At 40.0% G+C, this 15993-nt stretch overlaps 2 protein-coding genes across 4 annotated transcripts in view; both read left to right on the top strand.

The window, feature by feature from the left end:
* The window catches only part of igsf21a (immunoglobin superfamily, member 21a), a 192030-nt gene extending 181065 nt beyond the window's left edge, over positions 1 to 10965 (top strand). For all 3 annotated transcript variants that reach the window (XM_026167142.1, XM_026167143.1, XM_026167144.1), the window contains 3 exons: positions 1825 to 2017; positions 4575 to 4613; positions 9657 to 10965. In XM_026167142.1, the coding sequence (XP_026022927.1) occupies positions 1825 to 2017; positions 4575 to 4613; positions 9657 to 9733 (309 nt within the window). In that variant the 3' untranslated portion in view covers positions 9734 to 10965. The remainder of the gene's footprint in view (positions 1 to 1824; positions 2018 to 4574; positions 4614 to 9656) is intronic.
* Positions 10966 to 11042: 77 nt separating this feature from the next.
* klhdc7a (kelch domain containing 7A) lies at positions 11043 to 15524 on the top strand. The gene has a single exon (XM_026167141.1). It carries the CDS (start codon positions 13260 to 13262, stop codon positions 15507 to 15509), a length of 2250 nt encoding a protein of 749 aa, XP_026022926.1. The 5' UTR covers positions 11043 to 13259; the 3' UTR covers positions 15510 to 15524.
* The last annotated feature ends 469 nt before the right edge of the window (positions 15525 to 15993 follow it).

Raw genomic sequence — 15993 nt, 5'->3', positions numbered from 1 at the left:
TGCATGGGGTTTTAAGAAAATGAAAGACTAATTAAGTCTGCAATAGGAGGAGATTGGTGCACATGTGCAGTGAAGCCTGTTTAGTTTTCCTCTTTAGTGACCACTTTGCTGGGCACAGGCATATTTTCTTTAACCTATTTATTCAAGCATGTGCAATATTTATTTTGAAAAAAATGGATTTACATTTCAACATTTTGCTTAAAGTTAGTAAAGTTAGTACACCCAAAATGCCAAACATTGCAGCTTTTCAGAATGTTTGTTTTCAATAAATCTTCAAATGTAAAACTAAAACTAAAGAATTAAAATGAATAAATTCAAAAGTACATGCTTATGTTAGGTTGGAAACTATGCTATCAGCTTTGATGCTGCTTTCAGACTTCCTGATTTCTTTTCCCAAATAGGAGCAGGTGTCTTTTGTGTGAATGGTCTCTGGGTGGTCCTGATATCTTTGACAGAAATGACACATTGAGAGTCAGTCAGGTGAATCGAATATGGCTAATCCTGATATAAAACAGCCTAATGGTGCACAGCGCAGGTGCCCTTTGTTACTTTGTAGTCTATAGGAATCATACTTCAGATTTCAAATTTAATTTAATGAAATGAAATTTATGAAATTTTATGGAACGAAGTTAAAATTCTGCATTGTTGTTGTTGTCAGTTTAGTACACTGAGTTATTGACGTCAAAGATTTATACATGCATGTCTGCCCAGTGACCTTAAGATTATTTTAAAGCTTTTTTTTTAACAGGGTTAAGTTTGGTTATTATAAACAGGCTTGACTGTGGCACGCAGCCAGTTGGGCCCTTCGGCAGCGTAGGCATCAGTGCGTACAAATTGATCAGAAAGCAAATTTCCCTTATCCTTCCCCGGGCCCTAGGCTTTGGGGTTTCACAATAGATACGATACTGTGCCAAGACTAATAATTTTGCTGCCTGCCTTTGTGATGAAATAAGATGTTCCTCTGCGGAATTTGTTGTTGATGCTTCTTTTACAGAGGATTTTTTTTTCTGTTCCTTCTCATTGATGTGTTGTTTGTTTGTCAGTCTTGAATATGTTTTTAATTATATTCGTATTATTATACAGCAGTATTCATTACATCATTGTCTTAAAAACAAGTGCAACAAGTTCAAGTTTAAGATTGTTCTGTCTTAAAACACAGTAGACTTGCTCACATCTATAGTAGAGTATACACTGTGCTTGAAAAACTGTGGAAGAAGGGCAAACTGCAGTAGCTGAAAATGTTGTTTGTTTTGCTTCACTCTGCATTTGTGAATTTGCCAAATAAGCTAGCTCTTGAGTTCATGGACCTCTGTAGGAAAAACTACTCTTGAGCAGAAACAGCCACACTGACGGTTACTTTTTCAGCACAGTTAGTGATAGCACATACAGGACTTCAGTTCTACACTAACTTCATGTGGTATGTTTTTCTCAAAATGTGAGGTTATGGTGCTGACATTTCAATACATCCCTAAGTCGGGGCTCTGGTCCTCTGGAGCCCTGGAGACTGGAGCATGTTCTTTAGAAATCTTTTAAATGTGTCTTTTTTTGTCATGTAATTTTTCCTTTGAGGATGCATAGTTAGAGTGATACAAACGCCTATCTGTGTAAAACTGTTGTAAAGTGAAGCATGATTATTAATGCATGTTGTCAACTTGCCTTTGCATTAGGGGGAAATTGGAGCTTGTATTATTCATGTATACTTTGCTGTTAATCTCTTGGCTGACACTCACAGACTTTCTTTGTTCTGCCCTTTCAACACTATTCATCTGCATTTTTTTTCTTTTCGTTCCTATTTTTCTTTCCATTCCATTTGGGTGTTGATAGAACGAGGTTTTCCCTGAGCCACTCTTCACCTGGACGAGGGTGGGGGGCCGCCTGCTGGATGGGAGCACTCAGCGAGAGGGGAGGGAGCTGATTTTGGAGAGAGTGCCAGCTGAGCTTAACGGCTCCATGTATCGTTGCACAGCCCAGAATCCTCTGGGTTCCACAGATACGCACACTCGCCTCATAGTCTTCGGTATGTACGCTGAACTCTGCAACATACTCTGGTCCCATTCTGAAGCAGCTGCTACACTAGCAGTTAAACTGAAATCATATTTAATTTTGACGAATTATTTAGGGGACAATAAATATGAAATAATGTTTGTCACAGTTTCACAGGCACACATTTTACACATTTAAATGTCAAAGAAAATTGCGTAATTCTACAAAATTCGTTTTAATGTATCTATAATATCTTTGAAGAATACTTAAGAGATTTATGTGACCGCTTTTAGGTATAAATCATTAATGCTGTTGAGTGTGTGATTAATAAGAGATTGTAATTGCTTCCACAATGCATTCTTTTAAGGGCAGCACTTTTGAGAATAACTATTCTCTAGCAAGGGATTTAGTGACTATTCCATTAATGGCATGTCCTCAGCTGTTCTCACTTAAACACCAAAACACAACTATGGTATCAAAGGCTCATGCTAAAATCAAAAGACTTTGTTGTTGGCAGTGTTAGAAAAGTACTTCATTTGCTGGTGTTGATGTGGGAGCTGGAATGCTTACAGGTTCTGTTATGTCTGTGTGCCCTGCTCCTCTGGCTCTGTTTGCACTGGACACTCATGGAAGAACTGGGATCTGCCTTTCTGAGAGTTCCAATGAAATGACTTCTGTTACAGCTAAATGTCACTTTGCACGAGTGCATTGACAATTTAATCTGTCGGTCCCGTGTTGAAACATAGCCCCTGACTCACTTTTCCCTGAAAAGTCATATTGTAAATGATATCCAGTAATTAAATTGGTTTATTTGAATGACCTCATGGCTAAAAAGGCTACAGCAGAGTTACAGCCAGAAGTAGGCAGACATTACTTGTCTTTAAGTCAGCTAAAATAATACCTTTTTAAATGTATGTTCAATGTTACCTGTAAAATCTAAGCACATCTTTCTTGATGACTGTCTATAGTTTCTCTGTAGCAGCAACGCTGCCAAGCCTGCATGCATACCAGATGCAAAAAGATGCTGGGTCATCTTTGAGTGGAGCTACTGTGAAGCATTCATGTAACAGAGACCTGTATTTGGAAGTGCGATAACTATAGATAGATACAGCCACTCCTCTTACGCAGTCCTTGTGTAAAGAGAATTTTTGACACTTGTACTATACAGATGTCAAGTTAAGCAAGAAAAACTGGGAGATTTCTTTGGGAAGTTTAGAAATGTGTAGTATGCAGCTTGACACCATTTTTGTACTTGAGCAACTCTGAAACAAAGAACATGTTATCCTCATGTTATCCTCATTTCTTTCTATCTCTGCACCTGAAACACTCCTTTGAACAGGGTTTAAGTGTGTCACAAATGTACAAATTACTGGGCAGGTCTAATAAGAAGCCACTTTAAGGGAAAAGTGCCACTTTAGGCGGGCGTTACCTTGAGAAGCGTTTTGCTAGGAAGTGCACTAATGTCTATTTAACACCCTGATGCATCCTCAGGTGTCATGGGCTATGTGCCTAGTATGGCCCATCTGTCTGCCTTCTCCTTGTAGATTGCCTTCACTCACTCTAAGGGGAAGTAAATGGTGATTAAGTGACCTTGGCACCATCCCCCATGGCCTTGAGATGAGACACCTGCCGGGGTAGGGGGGATGAAGAGATAGAAGTACTTGGGGGCTCTGCTCACTTCACTAAATGTTCAGTATACATCATCAAGAATAATAGAGTATAATGATAGCTTGCTATAGAGACGCTCCGCCAATGACAAGCAGCGTTCACGTCTTGATGATGTACATTTCTAGCCACCCTCAGTGATAATATCCAGTCAGATTACTTTGAAGTGAGTCAGCAGAAATGAGAAACCCAGTAGGGACAAACACACAGGCAGACAACTGTACTTCACACACATGCAGAGACACGCAAATATGTATGCCTATGCAAATGTGCTGGGCAGGCAAACACAAGCGTGCATATGGAGAGTGCAGACACTAATTTCTCTGGGCATCTCAGAGGAGCTTCTATCTTAATATGGTTGCAATGAAACAAGTAAAGTTTCACACTGTGCTTTATATGTGGCTTCCACCTGCTCATATACAACATCTAACATCCAAAAATAGCTCACAAAGTGGAATTAAAGGTTGTTGTCAATGCTCTGAAAACCCACTGCTCCCTTTTTTGCAATTACTTCATCCCTATGAGGTCTTTGAAACTACATGGTCAGAGAGGATTGTGCAGGGTAGACACCAGTGCTGCTTATTAAAGGTGCAGTAGGTTTCTCCAAACGTCTTTCTAAGACTGCCTTGCCACAGCTTTAGTTCACGGATCTCAGTGCTGCTAAAAATTTGTCTAGGTTGTTGTTTTGCAGTGCTGTGTGTTCCCAGGTCCATTTGCAGCCCCAGCCTTTCCGACTGGGGACCTGCCATTTAGCATGTGCTACAGGAACTTCATAGTTCAGTGTCACTAAAAGCTACAGCTTTTGTCAGATATTGCTGCTGAAGTTTTCCTTCTTTGTTTGCATATAATTCAGTTCTATACGTAAACTGTGTCTACATTAATGGTTGATTGTTTCCCTGATCTTTCTTTTTTTGTCCTTTCAACAGAAAATCCAAGCATGATGAAAAACACACAGAATCTAAACAGTAAGTATTTCAACCACAGAGCTGACAAGCATTCAGTGTATGTGTTTTTCATAATAATGCATCTCATAATTCTGGCTGTATTGTTTGATCGTCACATTTTCAGACATGCTGTATGTAATATGAGAACCAACTGTGACACTGCAGTCGGTTCAGTGAGAAAATGTGTGCAGAAACGTAGCACTGATCAAAGTACCAAATTCTTTAGCTGACTGCGGTTTCGACATTCAGCGTATTGACAGGTGGATGTTTTTTGATTCTGCCCTGAATACTTTGCCCCAGATACACTGCATGAGAGTGATTCATTCAGGATTAATCTTTGCTGATGTTCAGTACCAGCAAGCAACAAACCCTTCCACTGACTAACCGTGCCTGTCACTTATGGCTAAGTGTGAGATTATCGGTGTTTCATATATGCATTGGTGCCTCATTTGCGGCTTCTGAGATTATCATATGTAAAGATGAGGGATTGTCAGGAGAAGCCGCAGGGCTGTGACAACAACCTTTCCATCTTTCCTGTTTTCTTGCCCCTCCCTCTCTCTTTTAGCTCTAATTTTTTTCTGTTTGTCTTTCAGTTCTATCTCCCTGGCTTTTGTACTCACTTTCTATCTCCCAGTGCCAGTTTCTCTTAGTGCTTCATCCATTTTTGGTAGCTCTTTTCCTTTTGTCACCACCTTATTTCCCTCTCTCTGCTTTTTCTATTTTCCCTCCTCCATCATATTTATTTTTCCTGTTTTTTTCTCTTGAGCCTAGCTCACAATCTCTGTTTTTGATGCAGATTTTCCATCACGTCGGCCTCATGTGGAGTGCAGATTATGCTGTAGTATAAGAAAACATTCAGAGCTGGTTAAAAGCCAGACTCTGGATTCTTGACTGGTGGGTTTCTGAATCATGACTCACCAAGACTCAAATAAGAACATAATCATATAGAGACAGAAATCAGGGTTTAGATACAGAAATAGGGATAACTCAGTTAAACATATGGAGACTCTTTCTAGTGTAATTTCCCCCCATGCTCCGAAAAGTGATGAAGTACAGCATGACACTATTTGTGGATTAGTTCACACAGGAGTGTATTTATTAGCTGTTGTAAATTGTAACTTCTCTTACTTTTAGATGCAAAAGGAATAAAGAACCTATGTTATGCCTTGCATGTATATATATATATATATATATATATATATATATATATATAATTATTTTTTGCAAGGATTTGATTTTGCTTAACTGGAAAACACATCTGAATGATATATTTGCCTGAAGTATAATCCTCAGTGCATGTGTGCACTGCCTATGTTTGTCCCAATAAACAGTGGGAACAGCTTCCCAAGCAGATGGCATGCAGAGCTGTCTTTAAGCTTAAAGTCAGGCAAAATTTGAACAGCCTTGTAGTCCAGCAGCACTTTACTATTTTTTTCCTGTTTCCTATAAACCTTTCTCCCACTATCCATTTTTTTTACTCTTCATTTTGCCATTTGTCCCCCCCCCCCCCCCCCCCCGCCACCCCCGTCTTCCTCTCCTGTTCCCTTCCTATCTTAAGGATGCAAATCTAGGAATGCAAATGCTATGGTAAGCACAGGAGCAGGTGTGTCACAGCAAGGACAGAATCAGGTCAGCATGGACGCGCAGACATGCCTTGCATGCAAGTCAAATTGGTACAACATAGCCCCAAGAGGTCACTACACACGTGCCGCAGCTTAATGCCTGAATGCTGGACTCCTCATCTGGTGCAAGTAGGAAACGCCACATCTGCCAGTCAGTCAAGTCTGTCATAGACAAGAATACTAGTCTCTGAAACAAATTGTCAAGCTACATGATGTTGCAATGAACGGAATTTAATAGATGAGTGAATTTTGAATAAAAATGTGACATGTTTCCTGTCACATAAAACTCTACCAGTCAGTCAAGGGTGGTAGAAGCATCACAAGTTTGGAATTGTCGCCCTATGGTGCAAAATGCATCCGCTTTGCTGAGACACAGCTGTTTAACCATAAGGCAAGATTCAATACAAGTCATAGCTGACGGACTTTGCATTCACCGAGTCAAAAATAGCAATATTGCAAGAGCCGTGTGTAGTAATCACATAATATACATTTTCCAAAAACCTTTATTAGAACACAAGTCAGATCAGAAAGGATTCAGACTGGTGGGCATACAAACGGATGCGTCAAAGCCACTGTCAGAAATGTCGAGCCGATTTGTAAAGCCAGCTAACTTAACTTAAACCTTCTCTGGAGTCAAAGTATTCGTGTGAAAAGAAAGCATTATGATTCCAGCTGACATTTTAGAGCCAGTATATCTGAGGTAAAGTCATCCTTCTTTTTTTTAAAAACATGTTGCCACAGAAATCAGTCCCAGTTGTCTAAAAAAAATCAGGTTGGCAGAAATGCATTGAGGTCTGAGCCAAAAACTGAAGGTAAACAGATGGCTGGGTGACTTGCATCCATGACTGTAGACTGGAATAGAACCTCAGATGATGATCTTATGGTTGGGTGAGCTCATTACCAAATGAGATGAGGTATTTATTGAAAAGATCCAGTTGTTATTGTCTGATGTTATGTGACTTGCATAAATAAAGTGGAATTTAATGTATGTAAAATGTCAGATGGCACTCTAGAGTTCTCCTGAAATTAACCTTCAGAAGTGATTTATCATGGAATCCTGATTAATTTGTGAAACTCTTTTTGATTTAACTCTTACTAATTAACATTTGTCAGTGGGTGGAGCGGGTGGATCCTTCAGAATCGCTTGCTGTGTTATCTAACAGGCCTAACCAGATTAAATTTTGAACCTCAATCTTACCGCACACAGTGTGGTCATCCTCTCACAGTGAGAGTGATTGTAGCCACAGTCTTGGCACTACTGGGACAAATTGCCGGTTATATCAGCAAAGACACACCCACGGTCGTTCACAACTTTCCTCCCTCAGCAGCCACAAGGGACGTTCAGAAAGCATTAGCTGCACAAAGCAAGTTTCTTTCATGACTTCTCTTCTGTAATGTAGTACAATGCTGTTAAATGAAAAGCGCAAACACTGTAAATAGAAGTATTGTTCACCATATCCAGGCATTTAATTTTTCAAGAATGAGAAATAAAGACCAATGTTTATATTCAGCTTAACTGTTAGCGAGATCAAACAGGGATTTTTGGATTTTATGTCATTGCTGTATCATATAATTTAGCACTTCAAAAGCAGGGGAAAACAGGGATTTACTATTACTCAGCTGCAATAGGAAATCATTTAACCCTCTTAAGCAGCAAGAAGTTGGAGTAATGTGTCAAAATCTAATGAATACATGTGTCAAATAAAGTTTTTAACAGTTAAAGAAGGACTAATACATTAATCTATATTTCTACGAATCTTGAAACATAATGTTGACTTTGCTAATAGTGCTAAATATAAATTGAAATTTCTCTTTAAAGATCCGATAGCAGGCAGCTTTTAATAGGATCCCTCGACTTTAGATCTCCAATAAGTGTTTCTGTGTAGTTTCTCACAGGCTTCCGGTACCTCTCTTTTTTGACTGCTAGTCCATTCTTCCTGTGCTTTTGTTAAATCCCAAACTAGTGATTTTCAAGATGATTCATATCCGGGGACTGAGATGACCACCAGGCATGTGCCTGGGCTAAATCGCCTGGTATTTCACCAAATCCGTAATGTCAGTCACAGTCGATTTTTCCCTTTTCTGCAACAGCTAAAGGCAACCACATCCATGCGTGCTTGTCTTGTTGGTGATGTCTTCTTGTCTGGGCCTTTCATGTCTTTAACTAATACACTTTGGTGAAATAACTGTTACCCTTTAAAACAATAACTCAGGTTGCCAAGTTGATTACACAGCTGGAGCACGTGCTGAGACAAGATTTTGGTACATCTTTATCACAGCTGAAGCAAATTCAGGTGCTGTTATAGCATTTTAGTTCCCAATAGTTTAATTATATCCTGACATGTGGTAAGTTTAATAGTAAGTTATTTAAAAACAACAGTTTTATGAAATAATTGAATCATTCTCATCTACATTTCTATATTTCACTCTGAATTAAACACACAGTTACGAAAATTAATGAATGGATGTATTTCAAAAAAGTCATCCACCTACATAAGATGTTAAACATTTTAAACATGTTATTTTGATTACATCTCTCGACTCAAATGTGATTTATAAAAATGTATAAACATCTTTGGAAGGTTTAATAGATAAACCCTTAACAGCTCAGCAGGGCTAAATAATTTTGATTGCAGCTGTACCTCAAGTGATTTCAAGCCCCTGAGTTGAGACATTTAGAGAAGAAATGTTTTTCTGATGAAGCAAAGTCTCAGTCTATAAGCAACAATCAGGTTAAAATAGTTTATGTGTGTGCCATAAACAATTTTATAAGCTACAGCAGCATGGCCACTATTGTTTTCACCTTGTAAGTCTGTCTAACTGTCTGTGTGTCATGGCAAAATGTGGTCCTGGGGATGCCTACTATAGGTGGAACTGTCAAATAAGTGGTTTGAAGTACTTTCAGATGGGTATGTGGACAGCCGTGCAAGATACAGTCCCAAAATTTTACAGGTGTATAGTTGGGATTGGTTGTGAAGATTGGTGTCATGTCACCCGTGAGTACTGGGTAAAGGGCACCTGCAGTAGGCCTTGAGCCGCTTTAAGCTCTGATAACACAGTCTTTTGCATTCTTAATGTATTTGTAAGTCTCATAGGTGTCTTTATCTGGTTTATAAACATAAAAATATTTTCCACAATAGGCCTGGTGGGAGAACTCACTGGCAGCTGTTATGATCCCATCACAATATGGTCTTGTTTACTTAATTGTTTTCAGTTGAGTGAAAACATAGAACAGTTCAATGCCCTTAAAAATCCCTTCTTGATGAAATTCCTATTTTACTGTAAATAACATATTTAGCCACTTCAAGCACGAGTATAATTCAGAAGAATTGCTCAGTGGGATGAACAATTGCTTTGTGTTTTTAAATTTATTATTAATGCACTACAATACATCAAAACGATGAATGAAACGGTCTGATTGTCGTTTTCTTTGGTTTTGTAGATGAAGCCCCCCGCATGGATATGCTCGGATTAACGTGGATGGCACTTGTCCTCACAGTGACAGTGGAACTGACGTGAAACCTCTCATCCAAGACGTTCTCGCTCACACATACTTGCCCTTCTTATGTAACATCAACACATGCACACAGTAACACACACACACACAATCACACAAAACTTAATTCCCACAGTCCCACAAGCCTTCTCCAGTCATCAACAGACCCTGCATACGTCAGTCGATCAGGAAACAGTGCCACCACACGATGGCTCTACACTGTTTTTGTAACAAAAATAATAACCAAGATAATGATATGAAAAGAACAACATGATGAACATGATGGTAACCACCTCCTATATAGCCCCGCCCAGTTACACCTTTTTTTCGTTTCTTGTCCCACGTCTGCCTGTTGACCAATAAAATCAGTTGATTTGAAATGGAAAAGAAAAAAAGCATTTGGATTTTATTTTATTGACTCACAATATTATTGGTACTGAAATTGGTACTGAGATATGAAAAATGGAACTGATTTTAGACTGCGACACCACATCAACCACACCTGCTACATATCCTGGGATGTACCTGACTGAGAGCAAGCTGATAAACCATGGGAGAATAAATACAGATGCTCGAAGTGGAGACGCTTTTTTATTAATATACAAATTTCTTTTTTTCTTTTCTTTTGTTTTCTTTCTGATGGCTCAGAATGTACGAGAGGATTTAAATGCAGAAACTAGAAAAAAAATCTCATTTTGAGTGTATTTTGTGTACATCAGTGTAAATACTGAAAAATAATTAAAAGAGGTTATATGGGTTATGGTGAGGGATGGTTGCTGAAATAATTGGAGTTTACACTCCTCCACCCTTGTTTGTACTTCATTCAACTCTGTTTTCAGAGATAATTCTTGGCTGAAAAGGATGGAAACATTAACAGCCTTTTTGTTTCTCATTTTGGCTTTTTATATCTATATGGCAGGTCTCCAAGGACAGAGTAAAAAGTATCTAACATATGTCTGCTGTTTTGGGGTTGTGGTGCATGTGACGTTTGAAGATTCTTTCTCCTTTTGGTGTGTTGCAAATGACAGCACTGCAACTCATTGTCACTGGCCTGTAATCCAGTTATTTACTTGTGACATACTATCTTAAGTGACCTACATTGTGTACAATACGTAACTCTTACCCAGACATTTACAGTACTAGTAGGATCATTTTAGCCGCCATCCCAGGGAGGAGTTCACCTGAGGCAGCTTGTGTAAACAGGGTTGTTGCATTTGTTTCATTTCACCTCTATTAAAATGGAGAGATGACAAAACTCAAAAGCCTTGACTTTGCTTAAAACAGTGTTTCACAAATTATTTTTATTGTCCTGCCTTTTAATGCTGTGTACAGGCGATATGCAGCATTATTACTCATACCGAAGACACATGCTAATCAAGGTGGTTGAAAGAACTGTTGAAATTATTTAAATAAAATCCCACCATAATGTATAAGAACGTGTGCTGATCGACTCTGTGGAGAAAAAGACGTCTTTTTGATTTTTTCTAATGATATGGACCTCAACGTGGTTTTAGAAGGAGATTCTGACATTGCCATTAACTCTTCTGGCCTTTCAGTGAAAGATAGCTTAATGCAATGTAATCCTGCATTTTTTGGACTTCACAAGAATTGCAATTTAAGCTATTCTAAGGACCCAACATGTATTAAGGGATTAAGGTTTAAACCAGGTGGGAGGTAAGAGGAGAGATTTTGAAGCTTAGGTGAACCGAAAGGATAGACCTATCTGTTTGGGATATCAGCTCACCTTGCCAAAGTACTATCCATATTGCATACTGCATACAGGAGATGAGAGCTGCAGAGCACAAACATTATTAACAAACAGTCATATGTGCTTTGAATGACATTTTATCTGGCAAGGGAAGCAAAGGGCACAAATCCTTGTCCACCCACTGTATAGTATTCTAACTCTGCTATCATTGTAATTTTTATTCAAGAGGCACTTCTGTGCTTTTTGCTTTCACTCACTCATTTTACATTCAAGTGAGAAAAAAGGGTCCATTTCTGAATACAATACAATGTGCCAATTGGCTTTATATGATTTAATCATCATGCCAGAAGAAGTCTGTCCTAAATAGTTTGTGGATAAGGCTGTGTTACTGTTGTCCACATCTTACCAGTAGCTATGAGTACTAAATTCATAACCATATTATCGTGGACCAGAAATATGCAATAGATAAGAAAAAAGAGCCTTTAAATGCACTGCTTTGTCACATTTTCTTTAATCCAAAAGAAAAACATTGTGCATAAGCAAGAATCTATTTCTTTATTTTCAGTCAGATGTTGTCGTTCTATAAGAAAGAAGTGAAAGCACATGACTACAATGCACATGATAATCGTCTTCTGAATGCTCCACCTGAAGCTAGAAGCAGTGGTGAGGATAAGAGGTTGCACAGAGCATTTGTGAATTATTCAGGAGGCAAATGTGCTTGCAGAGTCCAGTTTCCTTTTTGTTGTCTGCAGGCTGTCCTATCAGATGACCAAACATTGCCAGTGTGGGCTCGGAAATCTGACACACCCTCTGTACGAGTCCTCACGTGATGCATCTTTACAATGCTTCTAAACACGCTGTTAAGATGAATACTATTTTGTTGTTGACCACAGCCTCGCTGCTGTGTTATCAACAATACAAATGGCAGCTTGGCAGCAGCAACTGAGCAACAAATCTCCCATGAGGCAGAAATACATGTTTGCATCTAGTATAGTGTAGAGAAATAAATGACACTCCCAAGGTTATGTGTACAAAGACTTCCCATTTTATTTGCATTACACATGCTTTTATTGTTCAGATGGTGCTCTGTACACTTTATTGTGTTTATAATAGCATGTGACTGCCATTTAAGTCTCTGATACTAATCTTCAGATCATCTTAACAGAGACTAACTTAAGCATCTGCGCTGGCAGGGAAAGGACCTTTAATATGGAGCATGGCTGTGCAAACAGATGTATCCTGGTTAATAAGTATTTGATAAATGTCAGGTATCATTACTCCCCGCCCTTTATTCAAACCATGATTTCCTTCTGGAGAGCTAGAAGTATGTTTAAGCAAGTGAAGAAGAGTTATCTCTCATAATATTTTGGGGAATTGTTTTAGAAATGTACATAATACATTCTATGCATGAAAACAGCAAGATGCTGAAACTGAAACGTAACCCTGCAAAGTAAGGCTTTGTATTGCGGTAACTTTAACTCTTCCATTACACAACATAACATTTGAATAGTTGTGGGAAAAGGCTTTGTTGAGTCAACAAATTGCATAACCAAATATTGATCTATGGCGTATTTACATATTCCGTGTATGGATACTGAAGCTGCATGTGACTTGCCACAGGTGGTGCATGAAAGGGCCCCGCCTCTGCAGAGCCAGTGATGCAAATTGTGCCTCAAGAGCTATCATTTTACACTTGATCCTTTGGGCACGGAGGCACAGTCATCAGATCACAGCAGCTCTCTTACAATGACAACCAGACAGTTACTATCAGCTGAGATGCACTGACAATAACGCTCAATAGGATCAGCCAACCAACTATTGCCACCAACATTGCTACAGCTATGCCCATTGCGGAGCTTTTGGGAGTCCAGTTCGACATGCAGCTGCTGTGGAAACTTAGTGTCTCTGCGGCTGCAGTGCTGCTGGTTTCTTGGGGCTACAGGTTCTACAGCTCCAGGCATCGAAGAAGAATCCAGCTCTATGTCAAAGACAAAGAGCCAGGAAATGCAACCTGCCAAAACTGCGAGACAACACTTCAACATCAAAGCTCAACAAAACATGAGACAGATGATGCGGGCCAGCAATCCAGATCGTTGCTAGCAGATTCAGATGACCTGACACATCAGGTTAAAACAAGTGAGGATGTGTTTGCAACAAACGATGACCACGATATCAGCATGGATGAAGAGATAATCACTTATGAGAAGCAGGGACAGGTTGCCACCAGTAATGTTATGTTTGGATCTGCTCTGAAACTCCCTGATCCAACAGAGAGTGGGATGGTCAGTACAACGGGGCGGCGCTCCCCTTGCATTTTGCAGAAGCTGGAGAGAAGTGTGGGTGTGGGCCGAGAGTTAAGACAGGACCTGGAGAGCAAAGGGTCCTACTCCAGCTTCCTCTCCAAGGCAGAGGTCAAAGTGGAAGATGCAAACATAGTGCTAGAAGGGACAGGAGACCAGGTTGTGCGTGGAAAGATATATGATTACTATGTTGAGTCATCTTCTCACTCTATTACAGATATTAATACGGTACTTTCTCAGTATGAGAGGGACTTTGAATCAAAGCCAGGGGAGTTTGGAAGCCATGGCAGCAGTTTCAGAGAGTCTCCATCGTCTTTAAACCCCATCACTATTCGTGATCTGGTTTCACCACAAAGCACTGTTAAAGATGCTTCCTCGCCAGGGTGCCTCAAGCTGAGAAAACCCCCAAGGCCTGTACTCTTACGCAAAGAGAGCTATCTGTCTGCAGCACAGGAGTCTGAGCTTTCGATCCCCTTTCTAACTTCAAGAGCCTCAACTCCAGTGACCCACTCTCGGGCTATAGCTGGCGATGAATCTCTCTCTGTTCACCCAATTATCAGTCCTGCTACTGACAGCAAAATCCTTAATGTGAAGGAGGGGATAGATAGAGAGACTGCAGAAGGGGCTCCATTTTTAGACTTTCAAGCAAAAATTCTTGATGACACAGATTTAGAAGTCTTAAAGAGTAAGCTTGATCTGGGTAATTGTTTGGAGACACTGTGCCTTGCTAAGAAACATGGCCAGACATCTTTGCAGAAAGCAGCCCTGGGGGTCATGTCTGATAACTACCTCCATGTGCTCAGGGATCCCAGCCTTTATGGGCGGCTAATGGCTGGTGAGCGGGAACAAATCCAGAGGCAAAGAATGAGGGGGAAGAGGTTTGTCATGGTTGCAGACATGGATCCTCAAGATTGGGTCAGCAACACTGAAGGGCGCAGAGCAACATCAGAGCAGAGGAGGACATCAAGCGCAGTGTACTATTATGATGACTACAAAGACACTTGGCATACACTCTGCCTAATCCCACAGGAGGTCATCTCTAAAGCCTGTGCTATGTGCACAATGGATAACTACTTATTCGTGGCAGTGGGCTGCCAAGGCACTGACAGAGAAATGACACCCTCAAAGCGAGTGTTCTGCTACAATCCTTTGACATCCATTTGGAAAGAGATCAGTCCTATGAATGAAGCCAGGCCCCGCTGCAAACTGGCAGCACTGGAGGGCTACATATATGCAATTGGAGGAGAGTGCCTCTCCACAGTGGAGCGCTACGACCCACGATTGGACAGATGGACATTTGTGGCTCCTCTGCCTAATGATACATTCGCTGTGGCACACCATGTGACAGTGTGCGATGGAGAGCTTTTTGTTTCTGGAGGAACTCTTAAATACATGCTACTACGCTACAACCCCAAAACTGACACCTGGAGGCCAAGTCTCATAGTAGGCAGCAAATACAAGACTGTAGATATTGTGGCTGTGGGAAGATTTTTGTATCGGTTTGATGTCAACCCAGTCCTGGGTGTCAGTGTGTACCGCTACCATACGGTGGCCCGACTGTGGTATGAGTGCAGCTCCAAACGGATTCTGCATTGCCCTGCGTTTCAGTGTGTCGCGATGAATGACACAATATATTGTGTCAGTCGCCACTTCACCATGAAGTTCGAGGCTGATGAGATCTCTCCTGCTTTCATAGATGAGGATTTGAGCATACTCTCTGCAGCCAAGGGCACACTTTTCCCCTTTATTCTTTCACTACCTGATAAGAAGCCTCAGCAGACTAGTGTGTAATGAGGATTCAATTTTCCATTGATGGTAAGATTAGATTGTGATTGAGTATCCTTACAAGAGCATGCTTTACATCAAGTTTATTGTTGCCTGGGTGAGTTTTGCTTCGGTCAGGTTTATGTTCAACTCAGCCCAGCCCCAAATTTCATTGCAAAATTGCAACCACTTTTCTATCATTTTTGAAGTGTTATAAAGATTCCCTTTCCACAAAGCAAGAAAGCATCTGTTTCTAAAAGTACTTTATTTTTATTGGATTGCGTATTACAGAAAGAATTGTGTTTTCCTCATGTCTCATTCTTGGCAATAGATGTAAATTATAAGACTCTTAATGGTAGTCAAACTACTGTTTACCTAGATTTACACAGGATGTGCTGCCATTGAAACTGTTTGCTACTTTGATTTGCAACTTCTTCTTGCTATTATGTTAGTTTTATATCATCCCAGATGCTTAATCTCTTTAATCCAAAGATAATTCATAAAAAAGCAT

Source organism: Astatotilapia calliptera, chromosome 5 (genome assembly GCF_900246225.1).
Source record: "Astatotilapia calliptera chromosome 5, fAstCal1.2, whole genome shotgun sequence".
In the NCBI taxonomy this organism is placed as follows: Eukaryota; Metazoa; Chordata; class Actinopteri; order Cichliformes; family Cichlidae; genus Astatotilapia; species Astatotilapia calliptera.
This window is presented reverse-complemented; position numbering and strand designations above follow the sequence as displayed.